This window comes from Theobroma umbraticum, unplaced genomic scaffold (assembly GCF_002168275.2).
Source record: "Theobroma umbraticum cultivar Fairchild unplaced genomic scaffold, ASM216827v3 scaffold_95.0, whole genome shotgun sequence".
In the NCBI taxonomy this organism is placed as follows: Eukaryota; Viridiplantae; Streptophyta; class Magnoliopsida; order Malvales; family Malvaceae; genus Theobroma; species Theobroma umbraticum.
Genome location: NW_018397257.1, coordinates 1,540,100 through 1,563,163, shown reverse-complemented (window position 1 = coordinate 1,563,163; position 23,064 = coordinate 1,540,100). Strand labels below are relative to the sequence as shown.

The following is a 23,064-nucleotide window of genomic DNA, read 5'->3' as shown; positions in this document are numbered from 1 at the left end:
ATATAAAATGATAAGTTATATTATAATTAAAGACAATTAGTTAACTATTAGTGGGCGTTTGGTACATACAATGCAATGTGATTACAGGTAATGTGATTGCAAGTAATGTGATTATAGGGAAAATAACATTACAGTGTTTGGTATGTAAGCAAAATAATGATTAAAATACAGGGAAGATAACATTGCAGTGTTTGGTTTACAAGTACTTTACTGGGAATGTAATGTTAATTATCAAAATTACCCCTAATTATTAAAATATAAGTTAATATATTTATATTTATATTATTAATTTTTATATAATATCATTTCTTAAATATATTTTTAATATCATATATTTATTTTTATTATTATTATAATATTTTATATTTATTTTTTTAATATATTTATTATTTTATTATTAATTTTTATATAATATCATTTCTTAAATATATTTTTAATGTCATATATTTTATTTTTATTTATTATTATAATATTTTATATTTTATTTTAATATATTTATATTTATATTATTAATTTTATATAATATCATATTTTAAATATTATTTTAATGTCAATATTTTATTTTTATTTATTATTATAATTTTATATATTTTATTTTCATTTCTTTAATATATTTTTATATTATATATTTATTTTAATTTATTTTACCTATATTATATAAATATTAATTTTTATATTTTATTTTATTTTAATTTTTATTCTATATTATATATTTTATTTTAATTATAATATTTATAAAATATTTTTAATAAGGTAATAAAGTTGAAGGGTAAAATTGTTTTTAAGAATATTGCAGAGTGCAATGTAATGTGATTGCATTGCAATCTTACATTGTAGTGATCTGTTACAAAACAAACACTGCAATATAATTTAATAAGCCATATTGCAGGGAATGTGCTTTACATCCCTGATACCAAACGGATCCTTAGTTATAAGAACTTATTGAACTCCAAAATAAAAGTATATAAATTTAATAGAACGTAATAAAAGAATAAAGTTTTACTTGAATTTTCTTAAATAATTTAAAAACCTCTTAGATCATTATGTCTTAAATATACTAGAACTTTCTCAAACTTTAGAAGAGTTTAAGAAAGATAAACGATTTAAGGGACATTAACTTATAAAACATAAAAAATTTGAAATCAATATTACAATTACTGATTAATAATTTTGAATATAGAATTTCTAAACTATATAGAAATTAATATTCCTAGTACCTCTATTTTTACAAAATACTTAAAAAAATTTCTAAACTATTTAAAAAAATTTAAATAAAATTTTATTCTTTTATTATATTCGATTGAGTTATAATATTTTTATTTTAAATTAAATAAACTTTTATAATTAGTAATTAGTTAATTATTATTAATTAAAATATAACATATCATTTTATATTTACATTACATTGATATTATATTAATGTGAAAAGTGAATAATATCACATGCTTATATTATTATACCATATTAATATATTACATCATTATTAATTATAATATATTAACATATCATATTAACGTAACATAATATAAAATAATATATAATATTTTAATTAAATTAATAATTTATTATAAGAGTTTATTTGATTTAAATTAAAAATATAAAATTTTATTTGATTTTAAAAGAAAATATAAAAATTTGATTAGACGTAATAAAAATATAAAAATTTATTTAAAAGTTTTTATATAGTTTATTGGATTTTAAAATAATAATAATATTACTTTTTTTTTTATGAAAAAGAATGCGAGCCGGAGGCAGGGTAAGTTTCTACAGACAGACGGAGTGACGGAGCAACACTGAAGGAAGCAAGATACAAGGGCAACGGGTTAGGGTTGAGTTGAGTGTTCCCGCCTAAACCCCAAAGAAAAGTTGCCGAAGTGGACAACTGAAGTCGGATGTTAATTGATTGATGTTGAGAAGTTGAAAACTGAAAATGGCGAGCAGATTTGAGATTGAGGAAGAGAAGGAAGGAGAGCATGTTGAAACCACGGATTTCTTCTTCGAGAAAATCGGCGAACCCGTGCCTATCAAACCTCAAGAGGATTCCCTATTCGACCTCCGAAGCCCTCCATCTCAGGCCCTCGCCCTCTCCCAACGTTTCCAGCTGCTATTTCTCGCTCATTCGTCTGGTGGTTACCTTTTCTCTACTCTCTCTCTTTTCATTTGGGTGTTTGTATTTCTGCGCTTGTAATGTTTTCGTGTGAATAAATAAATAAAAATTTAAATTTTATCAAATGCTGTTTAGGGTTCTTGGTGGCGAGGACCAAGGATGTGATTAATTTGGCCAAAGATATAAAGGAAAATGGTTCTTCTTCTAGTATTGAGGATTTGAGTTTGGTGGAAGTTCCCATTGGCAAGCTTCGCATTCTGGCTCTTTCCCCCACCGACGATTCCACACTTGCGGTTTCCGTTGCCGCTGATGTTCATTTCTTCAATGTCAACACCCTTCTCAATAGGGTACTAGCATTTCTTTCTTTCCCTCTTTCTTTCATTATAGTTAAGGGGCTGTTTCCTTATGATATCCTGTTTATGCATGAGCCTGCCTCTATGCAGGAGACAAAGCCATGTTTGTCCATTTCGCTTCCTCAGTCATGCTTTGTCAAGGATTTTCAATGGAGAAAGCAGAAGGATAACTCCTTCCTTGTTCTTTCAGATGATAGGAAGTTATATCATGGAACTCTTACTCACCCTCTTAAACATGTGATGGACGACGTCGATGCTGGTATCTCACAACATCTTCATTTAAATAATCCATCACTAAACATTATTCAATTCTCTTTTACTGCATATAACCTAAATACCACTGCTGTTGTTGGTTTTTGCCTTGTTAATAAATCAGAAGGTCCTTATTGCTCCTCTAATGAGCCTATGATTGCTTTCCTATTCTTGACCTTTCTATGTTGCATGGGAGTTGCACCTCACTTTTTAAGCATAGTTTGAAGAGTATTTAATGAAAGATTGTTATTCCATCATCTCCCATCTCACTTCCTCTTCTTCTCCCTCCGTTGAAGAATTTCTGTGTGCTAAAATCTAACTTATTTCTTTTCTTGCTTTGTTTTTCTTTATCTTAGTTGAGTGGAGTGTAAAAGGTGCTTTTGTTGCTGTGGCAAAAGAGGATAGTCTTAGTATTCTGTCTGCTAAATTCAATGAGAAGTTGTGCATAGTACTGCCGTTCAAGTCTTGGATTGGCGATTGCAATGGTGATTGCACTGTAAAAGGTATTTTGCATTAAATGGATTTCTTTTTCATCTTCAAAATTTCTTTAGATTTTTATGTTCTTGTATTTATTTCTTTAAAAAGACACTTTAAGGGACTTGCTTATATATTAGCTATGGACTACTTTATTCCTGTATGTAATTGCATACACTTTATGATCATATTAGATGTTACATTCTTGTCTTATTTTGTCAAAATGGTAAGATTTTCCTTTTACTTTATGAAAAGTGAATTAAAAAAATTAATATGCCATTTATAAAATCTAGGATGGGTCTTTGTAGAGTTCTTATTTGGTATCTATGACTTGCTGTGATGTACTTTTTTTTTTCTTGGGTCAGAGCTGCATGGCATTTATCTGCATGTGGTATGAAGCCGTGCCTGTACTAGTATTTTGAATTGTTTAAGGTTATTTGTTAAAAACATTTGGAGCTTACAATGTATTTTTTCTCATTAAAAAAGATTGTAATTGTGATATCACTATGATGCTAGGTTCAGTGATTACTTCATAGTTCTAGTGTTGCCAACTACAGGACAATCTTGTGTAGAAATTTTATCTTAGATCATAATTAAAGTGTACTTTATATCTACATCCTTAGGTGAAAAAGTATATAAAGATTTTGTTGTTTGAACAATGCTGGTTATTGATGAACACACACTTAAAGCCCTATTCCTAATCTGTTTAAAGCTATTCCTTTCTTTCTTTTCTTTATTTTTGATATCGAATCTTCTGCATTCCTAACCTCGGCAACTGAATAATTTTTATTTAAATAATTTTTTCAGTGGATACTATCAGGTGGGTTCGTCCTGATTGCATTGTTCTAGGTTGCTTTCAGTTTACTGCAGATGGTGAAGAGGAAAATTACCTTGTTCAAGTTGTCAAAAGCAAGACTGGCAGAATCACTGATGTTAGTATTGATTTCTTACATCTGGCTTGATGAGTTTATATAGAATTTGTTGTGATTTAGTTTATCAATTTGCTGCTTGTTGCAACTAATATGATGATTACCAGTGAGAGAGGTTCTTTTGGAGTCCACTGCTATTTCTTGTGAATAGCAACTAACCTTATTTTATTTTGGCTTTCGAGTTTAATAGGTAAATTATATAGCTTGCTTTGGCATCAGCTTTCGGGCTTTTCCCTCTAGCGGTATTCTTTTGTAGTTATTCATTGTGAATTCACTCTGATCCATTCTTGCCCCCTTCATTCGCGAAATCCCTATCTTTATTTGCATAATCCCTCAGTGGTTTACTATTGAACCAGGATCCAAATTTCACAAAAACTAGCATCTGTTCAGAATATTTATGCACCATTTTGCCTGCTGCCAGCCTCTTGAACATGCCACTGGACCGTATTGTCTTTATGTTTGATATTTAAACCTATTCTCCATCTAATTCAAACCATAAATCCCCTATGTCCCTAAACCAACTCAGCAAAAGGTCTAACAAGCTAATTTAATGAATTTGTCCTACATTTGCTGAGCTTGTGCATGGATGCTCTTATTATGCACCATATTAACTGCCGACATGCTCTTGAACATGCCACAACCTGGATCATTTTCTTTTCATGTTTAATATTGAAACCTGTTCTTCATCTAATATAAACCATAAATGCCCTCTTTCCTTAAACCAGCTCACCAAAAAGTCTCATGGGCTACTTTAATGAATTTGTCCTACATTTGCTGAGCTTGTGCATGAATGCTCTTATCCTAATTCAGGGGCAACATATTAGAAAAGAAGTATCTTAGCTGTATGTTTTTCATTACAATGATGCTGGCAAGGTTAGAGTTATATGGTGTTATTCAAGGATGGCAAATTAACCCCTGCCCGATTTTATGTTTTATTTCGTTTTATATTTATGCATGTAAATTATATTAATAAATTTATTCTTTAATACTAATTGAAGAGATTAACTTAATAATATAATATTTTTAAAGATAAAAATATTTATTTTACAGTAAAAAACTACAAATTTTCATAAAATTTCGGAATGTGTTGGGTGCATGTTATATATATTTTTCTCAGGTTGGGTTGGGTATTAAAAATGATAACCCGGTTTCAGGGTGGGTTGGTTTCTGGTTATAAAGACTGAGTCAGGTCAAGTTCAAGGAAGGGAAAAGTCTGCCTCACCTTTCCCAGTTGCTATAGTTTTGTTATTGGGTCTCACTCTGCTTTTAGAGTTTTATCTTCTTATAAGTGGAGGATGTGAGAATACTTTAGCAGGCTCTTATGTTTGTGATTATCAACGCCATTAGCCTTTGGCGTTTCTATTGTTTTTAGAACTTAAGAGTTTGCATGAATAAGTGCCCAAGAAAGCTATTTCTTTAATCTCCCTCCAAGAACTTAGGCTTATGCATTTGCTTAATTGCACTCCAAACAAAAGGAGATATTAGTTTTCTACCTATTGAACAAGAGATTCTGGAGGGATTCCTACCTTGGATTAGTAGTCATGATTTTTAGGAATGCTAATTTCATTTTGGCAATGCTCATTTCTTGACTTGATTTTTTATTTTTAATTAATAGGAGCTTATGAAACCATTGTATTTAAAAATTTGTCGTTATGTTGGTCAACAGCCAACTTATTCCTTTCCCTAGTATGTGATGAACTGTTGAGGTTACAGAAGACCATATTAATCCATTCTGTCTTTCAATGTTATTGTTGTTTTTCCTTTAACTTTTAGAAATATTCATTGCAGGCTACTTCTGACTTGGTTGTGCTTTCCTTCAGTGATTTGTTTGCTGGTTTGATTGATGACATTGTGCCTTTCAGAACTGGACCTTATTTATTCTTGAGCTATTTGGAACAATGGTAATTTGATTTAGTTTCATTCTCTTGGATTCGTTTTTTCCTCCTTGCATGGGGAGGCTTGTCCTTTAGAATTAATAATGTTCATCTCATTTCTACAACTGCAAAAGGTAATTGTGACTTATTTAGTCACAATAACTCACTTAAGAAAAACTGTAAATTAAAAAAAATGTTTTCTTCTATTTCTTTTTAATCATGACTTTGTTTTTTGTGCCATTAAAATGATTTAAACTTGTGCATAAAGTTTACCAAAGGGGGAATTGTTAAATATTCTAAATGCATCACTAATCAATTAACTAAGACTGGGGGTAGACCATTGTTCCTTTTCTTTGTTTTTCTCTCTCTCTTTTTATCTATATAAATGCTATAGTTTGAAGATCAATTGACTTGCATATTCATGTTTCTTTTTTAAGCAATTCTTTTATATACCTATTTTTTTCCTTTTCTTTTTTATTCAAGTGCTCCGGGAATACTTGTTCATATGTTGGTTATGGGGCATTAGTAATTTTTGTTCTGGATTTGATTACAGTGAGCTTGCAATTGCTGCTAACATAAAGAACACAGATCAGCATATTGTGTTGCTTGGCTGGTCACTTGGTGAGACTGGTGAAGCTTCAGTTGTTGATATTGAACGTGATAATTGGCTCCCAAGGATTGAGCTTCAAGGTTTTCAACCTGTCTTTTAGACTTGGTAGAAATAGCTCAAGCTACTGTTTTGTTTTTCGTATCTTCTTTTTGTATAAAGATTCAAATATTCAATTGGTAAAGCATTTTTGAATATGGATTGGAGGAAAATCATACTTGAGGGGGCTGTATGGAGTTGGATCCTAGTTTAGATCTTGGGTAGTGCTGCTTCAAATCCTGTTAAGAATTCACATCCTTATAACTGTTTAGTAGCCTATTTTGTTCTTTTCATTTTGAAATTTGCATTTTGATATCTATTTGTATTTATAGTTACTTGTTTAAAACTTAACTTTTCAGATCTATGAATTGTAGGGAGAAACTTACGAGCCCATTTTCAACAATATAGTGTCATCTTATGCTTTGTGCTCACTGATTTGTTTGCTGTTGTACCCAATTGTTTCAGCAATTTGTTGGATGCTTCAGTGTAACTCTATTGCTCTATTCTAATGCAACTTTGTTGAATGGTCTATGCTTAGAGAATGGTGATGACAATTTGATCATGGGGCTTTGCATTGATAAAGTTTCTCTCTTTGGCAATGTGAAAGTCCAACTTGGAGTTGAAGAAGTCAAGGAACTTTCACCGTATTGTGTTCTTATATGCCTTACCTCAGAGGGCAAGCTTATTATGTTCCACATTGCAAGGTAGGTTATTTTATTTTATTTTTATTTTGCCCCCTTATCTCCAAATTGTTTTTAGTTAATTGTATGTTTCCAAATGAAGTTGTTTTTAATGCAGCTGAGCAGCCTGTGCATTATGTTGGCATCATCATTATGCTTTACTCACAATTAGCTATTCTTTTTGGTATTACTGCAGTGTCACAGAAAATGCTGTTCCACTTAATGTTGCTGCCCTTTCTGATGAAGAGGAGGATACCCCTGCTGTGGTGCCTGAAGAATTTGATCTACCTAAACTTACTTATGGGCAGGGTGAGCAAAAGTCAGAACAGGTAGCTTCGGCTCTTCCGTTACTGGATCAAAGCAAAAGGGAGCTGCTCACTAATGGTAGTGAAATTCCTATTACAAGTGATGTAAACCTTTCTGAAAGGAATGTGAACTCTATTATGCATGCAACCAATGAAGCATTCGATAAGGATGATATTCAGAGATCAGTGTCTTTAAAAGTCTCCCAGTCTTTTGAAGCTGTTGGCCAGCAAAACCCCGCAACCACAAAGCTGCACCAAGAAGCAGGCAGTCAACATAAATTGCTTTCTGGACAGCAAGGTACAAATTCAGGGCAATCATTTTTGAAGACTTCTCAACTAGAGGGACCTGGTAACAAGTTGAGGGATGTTAGTCAAACAGAAACTCAAAAGATTGCAAGATTTGGATCTATTGCTTCTTTTGGAGGAAAACTTTCAAATGATACCTTAACACAACCAAACCATGAGAATGTACCAAAAAATTTTGAGCTGGTTAAGGAATCAATAAGCAAAACTGGATCTATTGGATCACAGAGTGCATCATTTCAGCCATGGCGAAATCCATCATCTCAGTCATTGATGAGTGGAAAACACATGCTTTCAGAGGAGTCTGATGCCAGATCTTCATTTTCACCTTCAAGTCTTATTCAGTGCAGTAGATCTCAGGGTTCTGGTGTTACAATGGATGCTGCATGCATTTCTATTAGCGATGTTGGAAAACCCTCACATCTGAAAGATACCTCTGGGACATCAATTTCAGTCGATAAATTTTCAGGCAGACCAGTAGATACACAGAAATCTTCAATAGGGGCAGGAAATATTGAGTCAGTACCTCTAATTTCTGGATCTCAATTATCATCACAGCTAAATTTTGCGCTGGGAAAGTGTCCGAACCAAAAGCTTTATCACCCCAAGGATGCCCATAAATCTTCAACCCAGTCCGGGATGCTGACATCTGAACCACACTTATCCAAACAATTCAGCAATGTACTGTACTTGTTCTTGTGAGTTTTATATACAATGTTTTATCTCGTGCATGCTTCCATGTTATGCTTTTGCTTAACTCATTAGTCAGTAGAACATAGAAGATCAGCACTGGCATTTTTTTTTTTTGATAAGCAAGTCATTGTTTTGATCATTATAAATACCATCAGCAGCTTAAGCCTCTCAGCTTAAGGCAAATGCGTCAGAGAATATTGCACTCTGCCAAGATCAGTACTGGCATGTATTTGCGTTTTGGACCGTGAAATATCATAGGGTTAAGTTTATTCTTTTTTTCCTAAACTATCATTGTTTTTTTGGTTCTTATTTGTCACTGTTCCTTTGTTATTTTCTATCTTGTGCAAAATCAATTTTGGCAATACAAATTGCTTAGGGTTTTCTGAGCAAGAGAGAAATCTGGTGCTTTTGTATTTCTTAAATATAGATGGTTGTCCATCTTTGTAGCTCTTACTGTTCTTTTTTTTCCCTTTTTTGGCCTCCCTTTGTTTTTTCAGATTAGAGAGATGGCTAAAGAATTGGACACACTTTTGGAATCTATTGAAGAAACTGGTGGCTTTAGGGATGCTTGCACTGTTTACCAAAAAAGTTCAGTTGAAGTACTGGAGCGGGGAATAGCTTTTCTTTCTGACAAATGCAGGAGATGGGAGGTATTTTCTGTATCAGTGATTCACTGTGTCAATTCATTCTATTGTGTTCTGTGTCCTTCCTAGCTGTAGCTTTTGATTGGTTGATATGCTTTGATCTGTTGAGTTTTAGTTACTAAATTCTTCTGAAGAAATCTTTGCTCAGCAAGATACATATGAGAAACTTGATGCTATGAATATCAAATAGTGACCTTGCCTTATGGATACATAAAATTAGAACTAACCTGAAATAGAAAAAAGGAAGAGACAATGACCTGCTGAGATGTTACTCTGACTTTAAAACATTATGTCCAATGAAAACGAAAAGAGGAAGAAGAACAAGAAGAAGAAGTAGAACTTTAAGTTAGAGCTATCATTTTGGCTGGTCATGTTTCCTGGCTAGCTTGCTGTGAGGCTATGGAAATGAATTGTTGAATACTAATATATTAAAACAGCTTTCAAGTTAGTCTCACAGTTTCCCACCAACTTGCTTTCTTTCAGAATGAGCTGGTTTGTTTCCTAATTTGCAATTTTCCTTTTCTTTTTTCTTTTGTCAAATTATTTTCAATGATTGAACAGAACCAGCATGTAAGAAACTGAAATAGCTGAACATTCCACCCTCTCCCTCCTCTCGTATCATAGAATTTCTTTAAAGGAATTTTCATCCCTTTTCCCCCCCTCCTTTCTCTCTCCATACTTCACCCATGTAGCAAGTGGCAGAATAGAAGTTTAGAGTGAAGTTAAATATTGTTTTGACATAGAAATATTTATGAAAACTTACAAAAGCCTGCTTGAGATTTTGTAGTAATGTACTTTCATTCTTGTATCATGAAACATATTTACATAACTCCGTCCACATGCACATTTGAAGGAGGTAAACATAAGAAAATTGCCGCAGCCATTAATTATAAAATGGTGTCACAGCAGTAAATTATGAAATAGAAAAAGTAAGACAGGAAAACATTAATAGCAAATTCTCACATGAAAGTTACTTCTGAACACTGCCACCAAATTGTTAGAAAGTCTTCTAAGTATTACTAGAATCCAGCCTTCTCAATGATGGGTGTAGGAATCTCATGGAAAATAAATTGTGAGAGAAAAGAGTTAGAGAATTCACATCAAATTATATTCTATATAAATTCTAAACATAATATTTAGAAGGGAGATAAAAAAAGGCAAAGAAAGAAATAAAAATGTAAAGTGAAAAGAAATTTAAACAATGGGAGAAAATAATAATATATTTATAATTTCCTTGTCATTTTTTCCTTTGGCTCTCTTTCTTTTTTCTCTCACCGAAAATCCCAAACCTCTATACCTATTTTTATATGTTTCTTTATTACCTTTTAAACTTTTTCCCTCACTTCTTCTTCTTTTCCCTATTTTTTTCCTGATTTTCTTTTTCCTTCCCTTCATTTTGCTTTTTCTTTCCTTTTCTTCTTTCCTCTTTCCAGCTGGGGAGGGCTATGGGGAAAGGTATGGGCATTGCCATTCAACATGCATGGCAGATCTGGCCCTCGGCACTAGTCTATCTGCTGCATGGGGTCAGAGTTGGCCTCTCTTTAGCAGTGTTGTGAAAACCGGACTGGACTGGTCATTCAAACCAGTTCAACTGCAATGCCTTAAACTCTCCTGTCCGGATGGTATATTAACCTAGATGGAGTCAAAACCAGTAAAACAGTTGGAACCAGCAAATCGTTAACTCAGGAAAACTGGAAAAACCATTATAACCGTTCTGAAATAGAGAAGTGAAATTACATCAATGAAACCTTAAAAAAGATCTAAGATTTATTTGCATATTCGTTAAAAATAGAAGACAGAAGAAAACAAAAGACTTGAAATTCTCATAAGAGAGATCTGAGAACTTCTAGATTTCATACTAGATTTGTATGGCAATGAGAGGGAAGAAAGAACAAACTAAGAAAATCAGAGGAAGTGAATTAAGAAGAAAATTAACTAAAAGACAAAAAATGTGGTTGAAAAAGATGAACAGAGACTGCACCTGAAGAGTGGTGAGCAAGAGCAACTGTTGCTTGACTATTGAGCATGCTTTGGAATTTCCAGAGCTTTTGAATGGGCATGGAACCACCTAGAATTAGTAATAAGGTACTTATTATATAATAAAAGTGGCGCTTTTCAATATATAAATATATATATGTATATATGTGTATATATATATAAAATAAAAGTGGAAGTTGTTATGGTTGGTGAAGGAGCATGATTAAAAAAAGCTACATGATGCATGTTGAATTCAAAATGGCCGGTACTGTTCTTTTACGGTCAATTATTCAGTTACTGGTCTGGGTATGAAAAATTGCTCTTGATTGCTAAAGAAAGCAATTGGGGTGTTCAGGTTGTGCTACCTTCAAGTTTGGTTGTTTTGGATTTTAGTTCATTTCGGGTTCATACTGTTTTGGGTTTGGGCAGGTGTGGGTTATTTTGCAATTATACAAGCTATAGACATTTTTATAAACGCAAATGCAATAAATAATTTTGCTTTTTGTTATAAATGTCAAGTCAATATTTTTTATTAATTTAACAATTTAAGATAAAAATTTGAGAGAAAAAATTTAAATGTAAAAAATTTGATAAATATCTGTATAAATATACATGATATTATAGTTTTATGTATATTATATACTCATTAGTAGTATTTTTGTGTGCTTATTTATTTATCTTTTAGTCATTTTATATTTTTTTTAATATTTCAATTTTTCAAGAATTTCTTCTTATATCTATTTTAGGTTTTGTTTGTTCATAAATATAAACATTAACATTAGATAATAGATATGATCATATAGACAAATGTCCAATTGAAATGACTAGTGGACATTTTAACACAGAGTACCGATTACTGTTCATAGAAAACACTAACTTAAAAAAATATATCATTCAATTGATCAATTAATTGACCTGACATTAACACTTAGAAATTGTAAGAAATCCAAAACTATGATATTTAAAACTAATTGATATAATATTCTCTAGATATAACATTTGACTATTTTGGTATTAATAGAGAATAAAGATGTTTTGGCTTGATAAATAACATTATAAATTTTATTGATCATTAATTTGCATAATGTTAAAAGTTTGTAGCAATAGGAAATCAATAATCATGGTATTTAAAATTAATTGATATGATGTTTGATTTATTTTAGCATTTTATCATTTTGACAATAAGGAAAAATTAAGAATTAAGAGGTCTATCTTGATTTGATTTAGCTTGATAACTCTATATGTTATTTGATTGATCAATTTATTAATTTTTTAATTAGTAACATTGTTAGCTATTATTTTTAATTAATAATCAATGAACTATATGAAATCATGATATTTAAAAGTTGAAATTAATCGATATAATTGTTTGGATATTAATGATGAAGAATGGAGATTTTTTTGTTGATTTAAATTTTTATATTTGAGTGCTTAAGTCTTAATTTTATTTTATTATAAGTATAAAACATTTAAATTTCAATTTTAAAGAATAACTCAATAAGTCTAATTACTTAAATACAATGAATTTTAATATCCATAAATTACAATAATTGATTATATTTAAAATTAAAACCAATTGTATTGATATTCTTACTTTTTAGTTTACTTTTAAATATATTGTTGTTTATGAGTATTAATTAATCTTATTCTTAATTGAATTTTAATTTTATTAATAAATAATAATAAAACAATCAAATTTCAAATTGAATAAAATAATTCATTTTGTAACCTCTTTCTCTTTTTCCTTCCTCCATAAAAATTGAAGTGTACCAGTGAAGAAAGAAAAATAAGAAACATAACGACAAATTAGGTGGGAAATGATAAAAACGACAGTCTTTCCAAATATTTTCCAATTCCCAAGTTCTCACATGATTATTTATATGTGGAATGAAAATATTCAAATGTCAAATTAATAATATAATTTTATATAAATAATTGTTGCAAATAGTAAGGGTAATAAAGAAAATCATTTGATATTCATGTTTAGTGCCTTAAATTAGTTCCGGAGTCCAATTCAAATTATGAATATTAAAAATGTTGAAAATTCATTATTTATATAATTGTAAAAATGTTATAAGTAATATTACTTTTTAAAAAAATTTAAAATTTTCATGATAAATAAGAAAAAAGTTTATCATTTATCCATGTACTTATTTTAGACAAAATCATTTAATAATAGTTCGAGTCTTTTTGGGTTATAAACTTGGATTTTGGATTTTTTAGGGTCTCAGATTGGATCATTGTATATTCGGTTCATTTCAGGTTCAGGTCACTTTAGGTTTGGTCATGTCGGGTTCCGATCACTTTGGGTTTGAGTTCTTTTAGATTCTGGTCTTTGACTCTTTTTAGTTGATTCAGATTGAACCGGTTTCAATTTCGAATCAATTCAGGCAGTTTTCATGTTTTGGGTTAGATTTTGCACCTTTATTGACACCCCTTCCCTTGCTGATCTCACATAAACAGGCCTTTGGCCCCTTCTTCCCTATTTCCCCATGGCTTCCTCCCTCTCCTCTTCAATGGTGTTACTCTATCTTCAGTCCCAGAAATGCTAAAAAAAAGGAAAATACGAGCTGGAAGGTTTTCAAATGCCCAAATCTTTGTTAAAAATCCCGGGAGGGTCTCAAAAAATTGCAGCTGCCATGTGGCCTCAATGTTTTTCCACGAATTGTTGGTTAAAGAACCCACCAAGATAAAAAAAATGAATTGTATGGTTAGATTTCTGAACTCTTTCAATTTTGGAACCCACCAAATATTTGATGCATTCTACTATAAAACATTGAGCTCAAATCATCACACGGAAGAGGATCCTGCATCATTTTAAATCTTGGACTTAATCCATTTTTTTGCAAAGTTGAGGAAGGCTGGACAGTGATTAACTTTACATGAAAGTAATTTAAAGTTATCCTTTACTTTAGGGATGTGGACAATGTTCTTTGTCTTTGCATTGTATAATCTTGGATGCATTTGAAGCAGTTTTATTCATTTTTCTTCAGATTCTTTTAAGTGCTACACATTCAATCGGATGCACATGCTTTTTGTTCTATTATTTTACCATTGTGATTGTTTCTGGGCCTTGTAGAACATGATGGATGAGCATCTTGGGAAGATCCAGCATCTTCTTGATAAAACTGTTCAAGGTATTGTCAAGTTTTAAAATATCTCATTGAAATTCAAGCATTTTGGTTGTGAGGTTATTTAGATGATTGAAATTGTTTTATGAAGAGTGCAATACCTTAGAGGAATTGTCTCTTAGTCACTTATTATATTCATGAAAAGAACAAAAAAGAGGGGCCTGGAGGGGGGGGGGGGGGGGTTTTATATTGTAACCACAGATGGACTAAAATCTCATTAAATTTTGAAAACGCTAATATTAAATTTTGATGATATTTTTATTTCATATCTCACAAAATATCTCACAAACATTTACTTTGCTGCCCCAAGCATATTTTCAACAATCTGAGAAGGCAAGATATATTTCCTGACATAGCGTGGGAGCTAATTTTTAATTTCGAGGACCATTAGTCAACCTTGAGAATGTCATTAACAGGATGGTAATTCAAGAAGTGTTTCACCATATAATTGTTAAAAATTGATCCTCAAAAAGTTTACTGCACCAGATGCCTAGAAGGCTAGAGGTGATGTTTAATGCTGCCCATCCAACTGTTGGAATTGACAAATCTGCTTCATTCTACACTCCAATTTGACATAAAAGGATTTAAATTAGTTGATGCTTTGTTGCCTGTTTAATATCTGACACACATGAGGGGAAATAATATAAGCAGGCACCACCACACTTTCTCTCCCTTTATCTAACCCCACACCCACAATAAGGCTCAAAATAATAAAAGTAATCAATATGCATTAGACAATGTTTAATTAGATGTATCCTAACGGCCAGCATAGCTGATTGGATTGAGGTTACTGACATTTGTACTGTGGTGATGAACTATTTTGCTGTACTTTACCACAGTGGCTCAGTAAGGCTCAAAATAATAAAAGGAATCAATATGCATTAGACAATGTTTAATTAGAGTTATCCTAATGGCCAGCAGAGGTGATTGGATTGAGTTTACTAACATTTGTAGTGTGGTGACGAACTATTTTGCTGTGCTTTACCACGATGGCTTTGTAAGCTGTGGAAGTTTTGTTGAATTCTTAAGATTCACTGTTTGTTTAGTACATGTTTCTGTTTCTTTTGACAACCTTGTGAGTTGGTTCTGTTATAATATACCAATTACTCTTGTGCTGGTTACCAGTTATAGCAAGGAAAATACACATGGAAGGCATTGTTAAGCAAGCTTCTGATAGCCAATACTGGGACCTCTGGAATCGCCAGAAGTTGAGTTCTGAGCTTGAGCTTAAGCAGCGACATATACTGAAATTGAATCAGGTGAGTTGTCAGTTGATGGTTAATGTGTAGAGGACATGTCTGATTTGAGGTTTAATTACATTTTCTTTTCCAGGATTTGACCAATCAGTTAATTGAGTTAGAGAGGCATTTCAACACCTTTGAACTCCATAAATTTGGTGATAACAATGGAGTTGATGCAGGTTGGAGAGCTTTACAGAGTAGATTTGGGTCTTCAAGGTATGTTTAATGCAGTTTGTTAGCTATCATATCCAGCATCCTGAGCAGAATTTATTTCATCCCTTGTCAAAGTCTTCTAGCCACGACTACCACAAGATGACAAAGAGGCTTACAGATTCATGGTGGAGAATATGAGAATATGTACATGGTAAACTAGTTTTTAGAGCTTTAGCTGAAAAATTGCTGACCTGAGCGCTTGTTTCATTGCAGACACATACGGTCTCTGCATGCTTTACATAACACAATGAATTCACAACTAGCAGCTGCTGAGCAACTTTCTGAATGCCTGTCACACCAAATGGCCATGCTGAGTGTAGAGTCACCTGTAAAACAACAAAATGTGAAAAAGGAGTTGTTCCAAACAATTGGTTTAGCATATGATGCCTCTTTTACCTCTCCAGATGTGGCAAAACCTAGCAATACTTTTTCAGTGAACAATCTTGTTCTTTCCTCTGGGTCCACTGCTTCTAGAATTCATTCCAGGAGAAACCCATCCAGTGCACTGAAGAGTTTTGACCCAGAAATTGCAAGGAGGAGGAGGGACTCGCTGGATCAGGTAATGTCTTCTTGTGTTATTCTGAATTTTTAATTTTTATAGTAGATCTGTATACTGAATCTGCTTTAGCTATATACTTCTAGTTGAAGGTGCACTCAATTGTTTGTGAAACAAGTTTCAATTGTTACAGTGGAAAGTATAGTTAATTTTATAACTAATCCTGAGCTTATTAGAGTTATTTAACTTTCTTATTATTTTCTTCTTTTCTTTTTCCTTTTGGTGAAGTTATAGATGGAATCCTCTACTATTGTTCTGTTTCATTATCCTATTCACTTAATCCTCTTTTATGTAATGCGGTCTACCAATATACTTGACAACATAACAGGTCAAAGTCAAAGTAGAGTTTCATGGAAGAGTCTTTATCTATTTCTTTTCTATTAATTTCTTCCCAAACAAAAGGTAATATATCTTGCGTATAGTATGATGGGGTATTGGTGCATGATAGGGGCAAGTCCGCTAGAACTTTCCCTATCAATCTTTTGCGCAGGTCTTAATGTGCATGCAGCAGAAAATTTGTTCCTGATATGGTTTTATGGGGGTGTATGTCTCTAACAGTGGTAATTATGGCAGTTTGGTCAACTCTGTTGAAGGAAAAGCAATAATTCTTTATTGGTGCTAGCTATAAGATAATTTTAATGTAAATGATTTGTTGCATCAGAAATGCAATTTATTAGGAAGCTTTGGTCAAAAGCTCATTGCAAATGATTTTACTGTTAATGCGTGGGGCAATTGGCAACCTATTATCATTTCAAACAGTTTGACAGCATGATATAGATTAGATCTCTTCTTATATACTAGTAACCATCCAGATAGTTTAATTAAACGGTTTTAGAATTTCTTATCTCTTGATTGCACTTTGGATTACCGATCATGCTTATAACTTGATGGAAACTTTTTCCTTCATACCTGCATGAGATAATTACTGATTTATTTCTCTATGGTTCTTTTTTACTTTTATTTTTTAGTAGATTCTTTTCTTCCATTGTACTCTTTAGAACTTTTGCAAATTCTGATGTGTAAATTATTTTGTATGACCTTGTGACAGAGCTGGGCTAGTTTTGAGCCTCCTAAAACTACTGTGAAAAGGATGCTTTTGCAAGAATCAGCAAGTGTAAAAAGATCACCCTTCACAGATAAGCATAACTCTAGCCCTTACGCTCCTGAGGAATCAACAAGTTCATTGTCAAAGGAACAGCCAGCAACTTCAGCCACGTTGTATCAATCTGGAAATGAAGGTGAGGCATAACTAAAACCATACTATTTTCTTGATAAGGTCATTTCTCCTATTATCCCTTAAGTTTATTTAGCTGTATGCTTATGGGAGCCAGCCACTAATCATAACTTCCATGCTTGTTTGAGTTAAAACAGGCACCCAGGATGCATTCCTAAAGCAGGAATCTGAATCAACCCTATTCAGATGGGCTAATAATTCTGTAGTTGTGCCACAATCTACTAGGTCGAAGTCTTCTACAGTGCAAACAAGTAACTTCTCTGCTTTGTCATCAACATCAGGATCACAACCTATGGTCGTGCAGAATCGTTCAGGGGAAACTTGCAGTATCCCTGTTGCTAAATCAAACACTGGAGCTTCTCATCTTGAGAGGTTTAATATTTCATCTTTCGATGGGAATGAGATTCAATTCACTCAACAGTTTAGACCTGATCTACGTCAGGAGTTATCAATCTCCCAGGTGGCTTCATTGCCAAAGAAATCCACAGACATCCCAAATTCAGATGGTAAAGGGGCTGTGCTTGCAAATTCAGCCCTTGGGTATGTGAAACAAGTGCCATCAACCACAAAGAGTACACTTTTTGGTTCTTCTAACAATCATAACCCCCAGTTCTTGCCCCCAGCTGCTGTTTCTGCATCTCCTACCCTTTCAGCAAAAGTTTCACCAGTCAATGTTATAAAAAGCAAAAGCCAGCCCAGTGAAGAGGTGTCACAGTCTCCTGCATCCTCAAAACCAGTTTCAGATTCATCATCAACTCTTTCATCATCATCATCATTTTCTATGGTGGCAACCTCATCACTCACATCAATCCCGACATCAGTTTCTATGTCATCATCTACAACAATTGATTCATCATTGGACCCAAACTTTTCCTTTTCAACCTCATTTTCAATTGTTTCAACTTCATCTGGAACACAATTCAGCGATTCTATGGCAAGTTCTGTAGTGTCTGCACATGCTAATAGAAAAGCATCATCTTCATCATCATCACCATCAATTTTTCCCTCTGCTGGTGTTTCCTTTTCAAATTCCCTTTCCATTCATCCTCACCAAATACCTGTGGCCTCAACTTCTGATTCACCACCCGTGAGTTCACCATCAGAGATCTTGAAAACTGAGGCTCAACTGCATATGGAAACACTTGGCTTGAAAACGAATGTGGATTCAATGACACAGGCACTACCACTGCAGCATGAACTTCTGGCAGCAGGGTTGAGTTTGAAGCCAGAAGCTGCAGTGTCATCTTCACCGATATGTGAAACTCCTACTCGATTATCTTCTGGAAGCCAGAGCAGCATCCTTAATGTTGCAAGTCCTACATCTAATTTGGCATCAAATGCTCAGCCAGTGCAGCATGCTACTGGAGATATTCTTTTTTCTGCACCATTGTCAACTAGTATCAGTGATGCTGATGGAAAAAGTGGAAGTTTGGATGTGTCGGTTACACAAGAGGATGAGATGGAGGAAGAGGCTCCTGAGACAAACCAAAGGACTGAACTTAGCTTGGGAAGCTTAAGTGGCCTTGGCATTGGCTCAAGTCCTAACCCAACTGCTCCTAAGCCTAATCCATTTGGTGCTCCATTTGGAATTGTGGCTACCAGTACGGCTAGCTCTTCGTTCACCACTGCTCTTCCTAGTGGAGAGTTGTTTAGGCCTGCATCTTTCAGCTTCCAATCTCCACAGCCTTCCCAATTGGCTCAACCTGCAAGTTTTGGCGCATTCTCTGGTGGCTTTGGTTCTACAACACTTGGTCAAGCTCCTGCTCAAGGGGCTTTTGGCCAACCAGCACAGCTTGGAGTTGGACAGCAGGCTCTGGGATCGGTTCTTGGTTCTTTTGGGCAGTCAAGACAGATTGGTACTGGACTACCAGGAAGTGGTTTTGCTTCTGTGAGTGGTTTTGGAGGTGGTTTTGCAGGTTCTCAATCTGCTGGTGGGTTTTCTAATGCTGCAACAGGAGGTGGATTTGCTGGTATTGCCTCTAGTAGTGGTGGCTTTGCTGCTTTGGCTTCAGGTGGTGGGGGATTTGCTGGTATGGCTTCTGGTGGTGTTGTATTTGGTGGTCTGGGTTCAGGTGGTGGTGGAGGATTTGGTCTGGGTTCAGCTGGAGGATTCACAGCTGCGGCCTCAGGTGGTGGTGGATTTGCTGGAGCTGCTTCAGGTGGTGGAGGAGGAGGATTTGCTGCTGCTGCTGCTGCCTCAGGTGGTGGTGGTTTTGCAGGAGCTGCCTCAGGTAAAACTTGGTCTTTATTTGGGTCTCAAAATATTGTTTAAGCTTGTGACTCATGTTGTGTGAATATCCGTGCAGGGGGTGGGTTTGGCGCTTTCAGCAGCCAGCAAGGGAATGGTGGTTTCTCAGCCTTTGGAGGTGGCGCAGGACAAACTGGCAAACCTCCTGCGCTTTTCACACAAATAAGAAAGTAGTTTAACAAATTCCAGATAGATGTGCTGAGGGGACTTTAATTTATTTGTGGAAAAAGTGATCAAGTCATCTTTTTTGCCCTTTGAGGGACTAACTGACTGCTAATGAAGATCGTTAAGTTATACTACAGTTTTGTTAAATGGTCCTTAATACATGGGGCTTCTATCTTAATCCCAAGTCTACTATTTAGTTTTTAGGGACCGAATCCAAAAGTGAAGCTTATAAGGGGAGGATGCTAACTTAAGATTGTTTAATGCACGTCTACTGCCAACCCTTAACATCCGTCAATATCCCTGTGCGTTAACGGGGATGTACGGTAGTACTCCATTGTAAATACTTGTTAACCACCCTTTGCCGTATTTGATTCCATTTCATCCATATTTTTTCTTATTTATTCACGACATTATTTAAGAAAATTTAAAATTTAATTAAATTTTTATATTTTTATTTTGAGTTAATTAAATTTTTATAATTAACAGTTGATTGATTGTGATTAGTTAAAATGCTATTTATTATTTTATATTTACATGGTGTTGACGACGTGATCTTTATTTAAAAAGTAAAAATGTTATGTGGTTATATCATCATACTACATTTTATGTTATGTAATAATTTATTATAATATATTAATATGTCATATTAATTCATGTGAAATGATATTTTGATTACTAATAATTAATTAAGTACTACTTATAATAATTTTATTGATTCAAAATAAACGTATAAGAATTAAATTGAATACGATAAAAAACTAAAGAGTTATTTAAATAATTTCAAATAGTTTAGATTTTTTAAAAAAATATTATGCATTGATTTATTAATTTTTATTATCCTTGTTTAAAAAAAAATGAAATAGGGAAACATTAACCAAACATAATCTAAATGAGCATCTTTCTTCTTCTCTTTTAATTTTGCATAAGGCTAGAAACAAGGGAAGCATTACTATTTGTATTTTACCATTCAGTGGGATAGTGTAGGCTAAAATGTATGCAGCCAAAAGACAACTAGTATCTTCATAGTTTATTTAAATAAGTATTTATGATAAAATTTTCACTAGTAATAAAAATTTTTATATAAAAGGGTTATTTTGGTTCGGGGAGAGAGAACGTGTTGCAATGAGTGAATCGGGATGTACTAGAGGTGGCAAAGAGGAAGATTGGAGCAATCTTTAAGGAGTAAGTGCTTTAGGTGGCAAGTGGTGAGGGATGAGAAAAGGTGGAAGAGGCAGCGAGTAACGGTGAATGGGAAAGGCTGAAGAGAAAGAATGTTTGGAGGAATCTAAAGAGAGCTTTTAGGGTAATTTTTGTTAGGTGTCTACCCTTTCTCCTTACCTCCCACCTTTTTATTTATACTGAATAAGAGTACTTTTTTAGAAGTAGTTAAGAAAGCACGTTTAATCATGGCAGAATGCATTTATCATGAAAGAGCAGTTAAAGAACGTTTTACGGGATATTAAAAGAATGACAATGTAGTTGAGTAGTGGGCATAAGTTTTGAGTAATGAAATAGTGACACTTGATACCGAGCCACGTGTATTTTTAAGAAGTAAGGAAAAAAAAAGGGTAAAGCACATGTACTTCAAGGAAAGATTAAGAGAAAGTCCTTTTAACTACTTCCATATCTAAGTCACCAAGCCAAACTCTCTAAAGCATCCCAAATGTGAAGGTAACTCATGAACCTTGCCACTTGTTCTAAGTTGTTTTCACTTCCCGTACAAATAGCTGTTCAATGTTTGCTCTTAGGTATTTCTGCACTCAGAACACTCCTGGGTGCTTTTGTGCCACTTGTGCCTTTAAGCGCTTCCATACTTGGAATGCCCCTAGGCATTTCCACGCTTGGAACACCTCTAGGCATTTCTTCGCTTAGGGCGTTTCTGTGCTTGGAACACCCATAGATGCTTTCTACACTTGAAACACTGCTGGGCGCTTCCGTGCTTGGAACACCCTTGGGCACTTCCATGCTTGGAACACCTCTAGGCTTTTCCATGCTTAGGGCACTTTCGCGCTTGGAACACCCTAGGGACTTTCGCGCTTGGAACACCCCTGGACGCACTTGGAACACCTTTAGGTGCTTTCATACTTGGAACACCTCTAGACGCTTCCACCCTTGGGCACTTCCATGCTTGGAACACCTCTGGGCTTTTCCATGCTTAGGGTGCTTCTACGCTTGGAACACCCTAGGCATTTTTGGGCTTGGAACACCCCTGGGCGTACTTGGAACACCGTTAGGCGCTTTCATGCTTGGAACACCCTTGAGCGCTTCCACGCTTGGAACACCTCTCGGCATTTCCATGCTTAAGGCGTTTCTACTCTTGAAACACCACACTTGAAACACCTCTAAGCATTTTCATGCTTAAAGCATTTCTACGCTTGAAACACCCCGGGCGCTCTATGCTTGGAATGCCCTGGAGTACTTTCACGCTTGAAACACCATGGTGTAATTTCCTATAACCAGTACTTTAAAAATAATAGTTAACTAGAATTGGGCATTTACATTTTGCCCCCTGTGTAAAAATTTTTATAAAGAGTATTTTGCATAAGGAGATGCACATAGTAATAAGAAAGATAATGTTTATATATATATATATATATATATATATTCACTTTTACATTTGATAAGGAACGTATGAACTTTATTTCCTATGATGGATTGTTGTGTTAATTTTTAATATATATTAATAGCTTATAGATTAACGTAATTGTTTGCCAAGCACACTAGATATGTTTTTACAATTTCTGTGTAATGTTTATCTACCTCTACCAATGTTTTTCAAACTTTCTTTTTGATTTTTTTAGTATATTAATAGAAAAAGGTTTACGATAGGAAGGGGAAGCAGAGAGGTATGTAGAAAAGCAATTAGATGTAGAAAAGGATTTGATAAGAAAATTTAAAGAGTTAGATTCCTACTAGGAGAATAATTCCGAAAGTGTATAAATATGAGAGAATAGTTTTGTAAAAATTCACAATCAATTCGTAATTCACTTTTCTTAATTTTTAAAGGCTCTTTTCTAAAATTTTGAACAAGTAAGTTTT

At 33.8% G+C, this 23,064-nt stretch overlaps 1 protein-coding gene across 1 annotated transcript; it reads left to right on the top strand.

Annotated features, from left to right (window-relative positions):
* Window positions 1–1,766: 1,766 nt before the first annotated feature.
* LNO1 (Nuclear pore complex protein) lies at window positions 1,767–20,154 on the top strand. The gene is made up of 17 exons (XM_021422348.1): window positions 1,767–2,126; window positions 2,243–2,454; window positions 2,551–2,719; window positions 3,069–3,215; window positions 3,994–4,118; window positions 5,904–6,016; window positions 6,543–6,679; window positions 7,174–7,339; window positions 7,512–8,604; window positions 9,114–9,266; window positions 14,317–14,374; window positions 15,494–15,627; window positions 15,701–15,825; window positions 16,036–16,381; window positions 17,427–17,616; window positions 17,750–19,843; window positions 19,919–20,154. Exons 1-17 carry the CDS (start codon window positions 1,931–1,933, stop codon window positions 20,032–20,034), a joined length of 5,574 nt encoding a protein of 1,857 aa, XP_021278023.1. The 5' UTR covers window positions 1,767–1,930; the 3' UTR covers window positions 20,035–20,154.
* The last annotated feature ends 2,910 nt before the right edge of the window (window positions 20,155–23,064 follow it).